We start from the raw sequence: 10,000 nt of genomic DNA on the forward strand, positions 1-10,000 counted from the left end.
CTCGGCGATGACTGAAAAATTGCCATCTTCTTTGAAGCAGCGGGCGGGACGCTAACCTGCGTCCTCCTGGACGCTGCGCCTGTACGCTGACCACTCAGCTACCGCCTCCCCGAACTATTCGCATGCTTGTAAAAGTAAGCTTATGATCCATGAATGCCAATAGTTCTTTTCGTATCCTGTTATTGCTAGAAGTGGCAAACTTTTATCAGGATATAAGATTTGTATTCCATTACACATTGTTTACTCATAAATAAGGAAATTGACCCGAATGTTGCTTGGACTTTGTGTAGAAACGTTAGTAAGGTTAAATAATCTAATAAAACGTGGGTAACATTTTTTAACACAAGTTTTCTCGGGGTCCACTTCACAGTAACTACTATCCAAGCTTATTTCTGTGACGATGAACTTAAGATAAGAGTTAATCATAATCTTCAGGGTTTTTTTTCATTGATTTCTTTGGTAAGCTCTGGAACAGCCTTTCTTCCTTCGTATTCACTCCCGCCAACGACTAAACTCTCTTGAGGAGAGTATCAAGAAATTCTCGATGCAAAGTTTATTATTATTTTGGCACCAGTTAAAGGACGGTATTAGGGGCGACGAAGAATGTCCTCTGGAAAAGTAACGTTCACTACGTCCAGGATGTCCTTCACCTTGTAGTCGGGAAGATTCTTCTTGATGTAGTGTTTATTACTGTCAAGAACAAACACGTGTCTGATGCCGTCTTGGCGGTGAGAGCCTGCGATCAGCTTCTGACCCACCTCGCCGTGAGTGTAGCCCTCCGCCTCTCCAAGCCTGCGGGAACACATGCTACACTTATTAATGTACAAATATTTTTTTTACGGTGAAGGAAACAGCTCAAATGCAATGAAAATAAAACAAAAGCTCGCTAATCACTGCCCCTACAAAAGCAAACAAGAGTGGCCAAAAGAGTGGTCAATTTCGGATAGAGAAGTGTCTTGATACTCACCTCTATCAATATTTTTTTAGCCATATTTACTACCACAAACACTTTTGCAGCTTGCACTACTATTGTCGTAACAAAGGCAGCAAGGAATGCCTGCTTACAATGGCGATGTAGGTTATTCAAGACGGACAAGACAAGAGAGAATATTATACAAACAACTTCGCCTCACGTGTCTGGGTGGTGCGGGAAGCGGACACTGACGTAGCTTCTCCTTCCAAACATAACGTAAAAGCTTGTGTCGAGGGATTTCACCCTGAAAGAAGCGTCAGGGCGGAAGACGTGCATCCACTCGTAGACCAGCCGACAGACCTGAAGGTGGACACGACGGGGTTCACCGAGTTAAGGGTTCACTCAAGGTTATGGCAATCAGCAGTGTACATGTAACTAGATAAATATAGATAGGGGGTGACCCTCCTGATGCGGGAAGCGACCCCAGATCTTCAATCAATCCTAACTTCAGCGAGCAGCTACAGCGTATGCCCCCCGTTATAGATAGATAGATAGATAGATACAGATTTTCCATTTCCCCTTCCGACCATGTCACGAAGCTCCCAAACAAAGAGTAAATCGCAGCAATAGGCACACCTAACATCACCAAATGTGGGGTACAAACTTGGCGGAAGGACTGTTTTTTGGGCGCCATTAAAGGTAATGGGCTAAAGAGTAGCTTAGCCGGATATTTTGTTTTTATTTATTAATGATCCACGAGACATCCTAGAGGTAAATCAAAGTATGTGCTTATCTTTGTATTCATTCATACACACACTGGTAATATTTCTGTGGAGTCTGATTCACTTATTAGAGTGAAATTCTATTGTGATAAACAGTCACAAATTCGTGTCACTAGTAAAAATGAAACTAGTAATTTAAGTTTTGCCATCATGAAATATACACAAATAGATAAATATGACAGCTCACGAAGTCACAATACGTGACATCACCTACTTTGCGCAGTAAAAGTATGCTATTTTAGGTATCTGACACCCGCAATATGGCAGGCTGCTGCTGCCTCGGCCACAGATTATTGCCAGATTGTCATACTCAGCCGCTTATATTTCCCGACTTCCTGCCCAAAACTGTCTTCTGGGCTCCAAAAACGAAACTAATCTTTAGTTATCGTTAAAAGAGTAAAATCCTGATGTTTCTTGGCAATAACTAGGCGTCGGAAACCGGTAAATACTATGCTCTGAGTACGACAATCTGGCAACGGTGGCTATACGTATTTTCATATTATTGTTCTGTTGTTTATTGAATGTTGTGTTCAAGAAAAAGAATACTCATAATTTTAGTTAGTTTTTGGTTAAAAGGATTCTTTACGAAATACAATTATAACATTACCTTCTTTTACTTCGGAAACGTCCTGAATCCTGGATCGGCTCAGTCCCACAGTAAAGCCCAGTCATCAGGTCAATAATCCTTGCAGGAACTCCCACGGATACGCAGAATGTCCCAGAGTGCCTCACGATGCACTGAGTTAAAAACCTATTTGAGATCGACATAGGCTGCGAGAAGCCCGTGTCGGAACTCACGAGGACGCGAAGGGCTAGGATTCGGTCAATTGTTCACTTGCCGGGCGTGAACCCGGATTGATCAGGTCTCTGAAACTTTAGCAGATGAGATGGAATTCGCATCAGCAGCAGATGAGCTAGCACCTTGCCCGGCAATAAAACCACGGTAATTGTTGCAGTCCTATCGGTCCCCTTTCCCTTTCCGGATAGGGACAACCAACCCCCTTTTTCCAGTCAAGGTGAATGGCAACGGACAACGACACGGCAGACAACACCACATGCAACCCACGGATCATGGCTTCACTCTCAGCTTTCAATATCTCTGCGCTGAGATTACAGACCTCAACTGCCTTTCCACCCTTCAACTCCTTCACAGCCTCTCTTACTTCCGCAAGAGAGGGTAGAGTTTCACCTACTGGTGGATCAGCAGCCGCCGTCTGCAACCCAGCCAGAAGGAACTGTCCGCTTGGGGGCTCTGCCGTGTACAACTGCCCAAAGTACTCGGCCAAACGAGCCCGGTACCCATCCACATCTGATACTATTTGCTCATCAGCCGTTCAGATACCACTCATCGGAGATGTGGATTTAGAGCGGAGCTTCTTCAGAACTCGAAAGGCAGGTCTAAGGTCGTTTGCATTTGGACAACCCTCGACATCCTCAGCCAAACTTCTAACGTACCTTTCCTTACCCCTCCTGAGAAAAGTTCTGGTCCTTCGTGACGAAGTTCTGTATCGTTCCGAGTCCCTAGACAGCCTGGCAGCACGATTATCCTCTATATTCTCCAGTGTCTCCCTCGAGGCAACGCCACACCTAGGCCTTGGGTGCTCTCCAATGCACTTCTCGGCAGCTTTGAGAGTTTCACGTTTAAGGTATCCCACAGCTCTCCAGGGTTCTTCAAAGTACCAAGCACTTCAACTCGATTTGAGATTGCCACTGCATACTGCTGAGCATACGCGTGGTCCCTCAGTTTCTGAAGATGGAACCCTGGAAGGTTGCATCTTGAGAATTTTTTGGACCATCCGTTACCAGTTATGCGTCTGTTCCCTAATACAAATAGAAAAGAAGCTGGAAGATGCCAAAAAATTTAGTCAAATATAGTTCAAGAGGAATCTTGAAGCTCCCTTCTTGAAATGTTAAATCATAGAAAGTAAATTCATTAAAAGGAAAGTTGTTCAATAGTTTATCAGTAAAAAACGATGAAATAATGAAGTTACTGGTCAACTCTTGCAATATGGAAATGGATAGTATCGGGATGAGCTTTTTTCTAACGTTTTTTGGAGTGTGGCGCCGGTAGGCTTTCTTGGCGGGGCCTGATGACCGGCCCCAGTCCTTTATGAGCAAGCAAGTGTCATAGTGGTGTGATGTTGCTGGACGCGGTGCCAGCACGCTAACCACTCAGCTACCGCTTTCCCAAGCAGAAAACAGCAAGAAAACCAAGTGCAGAGGGGCCGCGGGAGGGGCGGAAAATGCAGTTTCCAAGTTAAAAGGGGCAATAAATCCTAAAAACGGCAACAAAAAAATACAAAATACCCCGAGCCTGTAAGATATTAAAGCTTTACTCACGTTCGAAGAAAATGTGCAGACGACAAAGTCCGAATGAGCGAGTAGGTACATGTCCGTCATGATGTCCATCAGGCCCTGGACGTTGAAACGATCAAACTTTTTCTCGGCAGTATTTTTGTGCCACAAAAATTCGTAGTTCGGGAACCTAAAGAAAATCAATAAAAAATAATTATGATCATAATTATTTTAATAACGATAGTGGTAATAATAATAATAATAATAATAATAATAATAATAATAATAATAATAATAATAATAATAGCTAATAATAATAATAATAATAATAATAATAATAATAATAATAATAATAATAATAATAATAATAATAATAATAATAATAATAATAATAATAATAATAATAATAATAATAATAATAATAATAATAATAATAATAATAATAATAATAATAATAATAATAATAATAATAGCTAATAATAATAATATTAATAATAATAATAATAATAATAATAATAATAATAATAATAATAATAGTAATAATAGTAATAATAATAATAATAATAATAATAATAATAATAATAATAATAATAATAATAATAATAATATATTTTTTTTACAGCACAGACAGTAACTCAAGGGCAACAAAAAGAAGATGTAAAAATAAAAATAAAAAGCCCGCTAACTGTTGTTCTCATGCACTGATAGGTATAGAGTGGCCAAAAGAGAGGTCAATTTCGGATGGAGAGGTGTCTTGATACACTCTTCTTGAAAAAGGTAAAGTAATAGGCAGGAGGAAATACAGACGAAGGAAGACTGTTCCAGAGTTTACAGCGAAGGGGATGAATGAATGGAGATGCTGGTTAATTCTTGCATAAGGGGTTTGGACAGTATAGGGATGAGCATGAGTAGAAAATCGTGTGCAGCGGGGCCGCGGGAGGGGGGGAGGCATGCAGTTAGAAAGTTCAGAAGAGCAGTCAGCATGAAAATATCGATAGAAGATAGAAAGAGATGAAACATGGCGGCGGAATTTAAGAGATAGAAGACTGTTAGTAAGAGGAAGTGACGAAGAGCCTTAGAGTCCACTCTGTCCAACAGAGCTGTGTGCGTGGAGGCCCCCCCCCCCCCACACACACACACACACGTGAGATGCATACTCCATACGAGGACGGACAAGGCCCTTATATATGGAAAGCATCTGTGCGGGGGAGAAAAGCTGGCAGAGACGATACAGAACGCCCAACCTCGAGGAAGCTGATTTAGTAAGAGAGGAGATGTGAAGTTTCCAGTTGAGATTTTGAGCTAAGGATAGACCGCGGATATTTAGTGTTGAAGAAGATGACAGCTGAGTGTTGCCGAAGAATACGGGATAGGTGTTTGGGAGATTGTGTCGAGTTGATAGGTGGAGAAATTGGGTTTTTGAGGCATTGAAGGACACAAGGTTCCTTTTACCCCAATCGGAAATGATAGCAAGGTCTGAGGTTAAGCGTTCTGCAGCCTCCAGTCTTGTAATTCATGTTGAGCGGGTCTTCTGTTGAAAGAAATTGAATAATGCAGAGTGAAGTCGTCAGCGTATGAATGGATAGGACAGTTTGTTATAGAAAGAAATCATTGATGAATAAAAGAAAGAAAGTGGGTGATAGAACAGAGCCCTGTGGGATACCACTGTCGATAGGTTTAGGGGAAGAACAGTGACCGTCTACCAGAGCAGAGATACAACGGCCATAAAGGAAACTGAAGATAAGGAACAGAGAGAGGGATAGAATCTGAAAGAGGGCAGTTTAGAAAACAAAGACTTGTGCCAGACTCTATCAAAAGCTTTCGATATGCCTTGCGCAACTGAAAAAGTTTCACCGAAACGGCTAAGAGAGGATGACCAAGAGTCAGTTAAGAGAGCAAGAAGATCGCCAGTAGAACGCCCCTTGCGGAACCCATACTGGCGATCAGATAAAAGGTCAGAAGTGGAAAAGTGCTTTTGAATCTTCCGGTTAAGGATTGATTCGAAAGCTTTAGATAGACAGGAAAGTAAAGCTATAGGGCGGTAGTTTGAGGGATTGGAACGGGCACCCTTCTTAGGCACAAGCTGTATGAAGGCGTACTTCCAGCAGGAAGGAAAGATAGATGCTGATAGGCAGATACGAAAGAGTTTGACCAGGCATGGTGTCAACACGGAAGCACAGTTTTTAAGAACAATAGGAGGCACTCCATCAGGTCTATAAGCCTTCTGAGAGTTGAGGCCAGAGAGGGCATAGAAAACATCGTTCTTAAGAATCTTAATAACAGGCATAAAGGAGTCAGAGGGGGATGTGAAGGAGGAATATGCCCAAAATCGTCCAAAGTGGAGTTTTTACAGAAAGGTTGAGAGAAAAGTTCAGCCTTAGAGATAAATGAGACGGCTAGATGCCAGAAGTCCCGGGAAAAATTAGAAAAAGCAAGGTTTTGACATCTCTTAATAATGAAAGAGCTTTTGGTAAATCGAAGAATAGATTTGGCACGATTCCGGGAAGAAATATAAAGATCATGGTTAGCATAAGTGCGTAGGCTCTGGTACCTTTTGTAAGCTGCTTCTCTATCTTTGATAGCACGAGAACAAGCGTGATTAAACCAAGGCTTTTTAGCATGAGGAGTAGAGAAAGTACGTAGAATGTGTGCCTTCATTCCAGAGACAATCACCTCTGTGATGCTCTGGGCACACACAGAAGGGTCTCTCTCCTGGAAGCATGCAGTAATCATTCCACGGGAAATCGGAAAAGTACATCCTCAGGTCGTCCCACCGAGCTTAAGCAAAATAACAGAAGCATCGCCTCTTCGGTGGGTCCAGAGGGTGTACAGGAGCGATAGGATAGGATACAGAAATAAGGTTGTGATCGGAGGAGCCCAACGGAGAGGAAAGTTTGACAGAATAAGTAGAAGGGTTAGAGGTAAGCAAGAGGTCTAGTATGTTGGGCCTGTCTCCAAGACGGTCGGGAATACGTGTAGGATGCTGAACCAACTGCTCTAGATCGTTGAGAACAGTAAAGTTGTAGGCTTGTTCACCAGGCTGGTCAGTGAAAGAGGATGAAAGCCAAAGCTGGTGGTGAACATTGAAATCTCCTAGGATGGAGATTTCAGCGAAGGGAGAGTGGGTCAAGATGTGCTCCACTTTTGAGTTCAATAAGTCAAAGAATTTTACATAGTTAGTAGAGTTGGGTGAGAGATAAACAGCACAGATGTATTTAGTAATAGAATGACAATGAAGTCTTAGCCAGATGGTGGAAAACTCTGAACAGTCAAGGTCGTGGGAACGAGAGCAAATGATGTCGTTGCGCACGTAGGCGCAACATCCAGCTTTAGATTGAAATTTAGGATAGAGATAGTAGGAGGGAACAGAGTAAAGACTGCTGTCAGTAGCCTCAGAAACCTGTGTTTTGGTGAGGAAGAGGTGAGGTTTATAGGAGGAGAGATGATGAGAAAGAGATAACAATAAATAGTAATAATAAGAAAATAACAATAACAACGATTATAATAATGATTATGATAATATTAATAACTAGACGCATAGCACTCGGAGAGTGCACACCTCCGCCAAAGATCGTCCTGAAAATTGGTATGGGCATCAACTGTGATCCTATGCATCATATGGAAGCATTTGTTTTGGAATTTGATGGAATTATATTTTTTTGGAAACTTTGACCTTGGACGAACTTTTCGAGGTCAAGGTCAAAGGCCAAGGTCAAGGCCATGTAAGGTGCATCATATGGAAGCATTTGTTTCGAAATTTAATGAATTTCTATTTTTTTGGAAACACTGACTTTGGGCTAGCTTTTCGAGGTCAAGGTCAAAGGTCAAGGTCAAGGCCATGTAAGGTGCGTCTTTCCATGAGCTAAAATATGAACCAAGTCTGAAGTCTCTACGATGAAGAGAACCGAAGTTATGGCCAATCTGACGTTTTGTGCGACCTTAACCTTGACCTTTGACAAAAAAATAATGTGTTCTATTCTGGATGAACACGAAGCTTCCCTGAAAAATTGGTTGAGATATCCGCAAATTTGTGCACAGGAGACTGTTAACGAACAAACAAACAAACAAACAAACATATAAACATTCTGACCGGAACGAAAATATAACCTCCTCCAACTTCGTTGGCGGAGGTAATAATAATAATAATAATAATAATAATAATAATAATAATAATAATAAGAAGAAGAAGAAGAAGAAGAAGAAGAATGATAACAATAATAACAATAAAAATAACAATGATTATAGTAATTCTGCTACTACTACTAATAATAATAATAATAATAATAATAATAATAATAATAATAATAATAATAATAATAATAATAATATCAATAATAATAATAGTAATAATAAAAAAATAAATATGAAATAACAATAACAATAATAATAATAATAATAATAATAATAATAATAATAATAATAATAATAATAATAATAATAATAATAATAATAATAAAAATAATAATAAATAAACTACTAAATGCGGTCTTTACGAAGAAGGCGATCAGCTCCCTGGACTATAAAAATGATATAGTTTACCATTTCCACGATGCAAACACTACTGATTATATATATATATATATATATATATATATATATATATATATATATATATATATATATATATATATATATATATATATATATATATATATATATATATATATATATATATATATATATATATATATATATATATATATATATATATATATATATATATATATATATATATATATATATATATATATATATATATATATATATATATATATATATATATATATATATATATATATATATATATATATATATATATATATATAAATATATATATATATATATATATATATATATATATATATATATATATATATATATATATATATCTATATATATATATATTGTTCGCTTCGATCCGATGGTATAGCGCTAAACTCGAGGATCGCGAAACTCGAGGTATTGAAAACACTGAAAAAGCGCTAATTTGTTCCGGCCCGTGGAGATTTTTTTTTTTATTTATTTTTATTTTTTTTACATGTGGCCTGTGGCGCCGGTAGACTATCCATCTGGGCGTGATGGTCGGTCCCGAGCCCGTCGTGGCGCAGGCAACTGTTTATAATGGCGCCATTATAATTGGCTCATGCTGCCCCCCCGGAGGTCACTCTTTCTCTTCCTCTGAAAACACGTGCATGATTCGCTGGGAGTCCGATGGCGTCATCGCCGGTGCTAACCCAATCAGCGGCCTCACTGCCTTAAGGCTGTGTCACACTGGAAGTTTTCCTCTTACCGTTGTGGTTACTGGCAACGCCCGTACGCCCATCCGGAAGCGAGTTGTCGGTTGTCCGTAAGCTGGTGTCACGCTGGGCCTTTTTCTTCCCACCGCGTTGGCGCCAGCTTGGGCAACCGGCAAGTTTTCCGGGTGTGCGTCACACACATAAGGGGAAATTAGATGGATGTGGGGTGAGGGGCAAAGGGAGTCAGGTCATGTCATGACACACACACACACACACACATAAAGGGAAATGCGAAAGGTTGGGGGAGGGAGGGGCAGAAGGGAGAGTCAGGTCATGTCTTGACCTGAGTCAGGTCATATCTTGATCAAAGCCCTGATCTGACTCCTTTCTGCCCCTCCCTCCCCACACCATTCACATTTCCCTTCTCTCTCTCTCTCTCTCTCTCTCTCTCTCTCTCTCTCTCTCTCTCTCTCTCTCTCTCTCTCTCTCTCTCTCTCTCTCTCTCTCTCTCTCTCTCTCTCTCTCTCTCCATTTTCATTCCCCTTCTGTGTGTGTGTGTGTGTGTGTGTGTGTGTGTGTGTGTGTGTGTAACAAGTCAGGACATGACCTGACCTGAGTCAGGTCATGTCCTGACCAAAGCCCTGGCCTGAGTCTTCTTTCTGACCCTCCCTCCCCATACCCTTCTCCTTTCTCTTTGTTTTCATCCTCTCTATCTCACCTTTCACGAGAGGGGCTCATAACCAGAGTGAAGCTACACACCTCCTCTCGAGTCG

The 10,000-nt window shown here is 40.4% G+C and overlaps 1 protein-coding gene across 2 annotated transcripts in view; it reads right to left on the bottom strand.

The window, feature by feature from the left end:
* LOC127000275 (alpha-(1,6)-fucosyltransferase-like) overlaps positions 1-10,000 on the bottom strand; it is a 29,880-nt gene that overhangs the window by 726 nt on the left and 19,154 nt on the right. For both annotated transcript variants that reach the window (XM_050863741.1, XM_050863740.1), the window contains 3 exons: positions 4,036-4,180; positions 1,134-1,273; positions 1-792 (listed from right to left, as the gene is read on the bottom strand). The exon at positions 1-792 is cut by the window's left edge and continues 726 nt beyond it. In XM_050863741.1, coding sequence (XP_050719698.1) covers positions 588-792; positions 1,134-1,273; positions 4,036-4,180 — 490 coding nt within the window. In that variant the 3' untranslated portion in view covers positions 1-587. The remainder of the gene's footprint in view (positions 793-1,133; positions 1,274-4,035; positions 4,181-10,000) is intronic.

Source organism: Eriocheir sinensis, chromosome 18 (genome assembly GCF_024679095.1).
Source record: "Eriocheir sinensis breed Jianghai 21 chromosome 18, ASM2467909v1, whole genome shotgun sequence".
Classification (NCBI taxonomy): Eukaryota; Metazoa; Arthropoda; class Malacostraca; order Decapoda; family Varunidae; genus Eriocheir; species Eriocheir sinensis.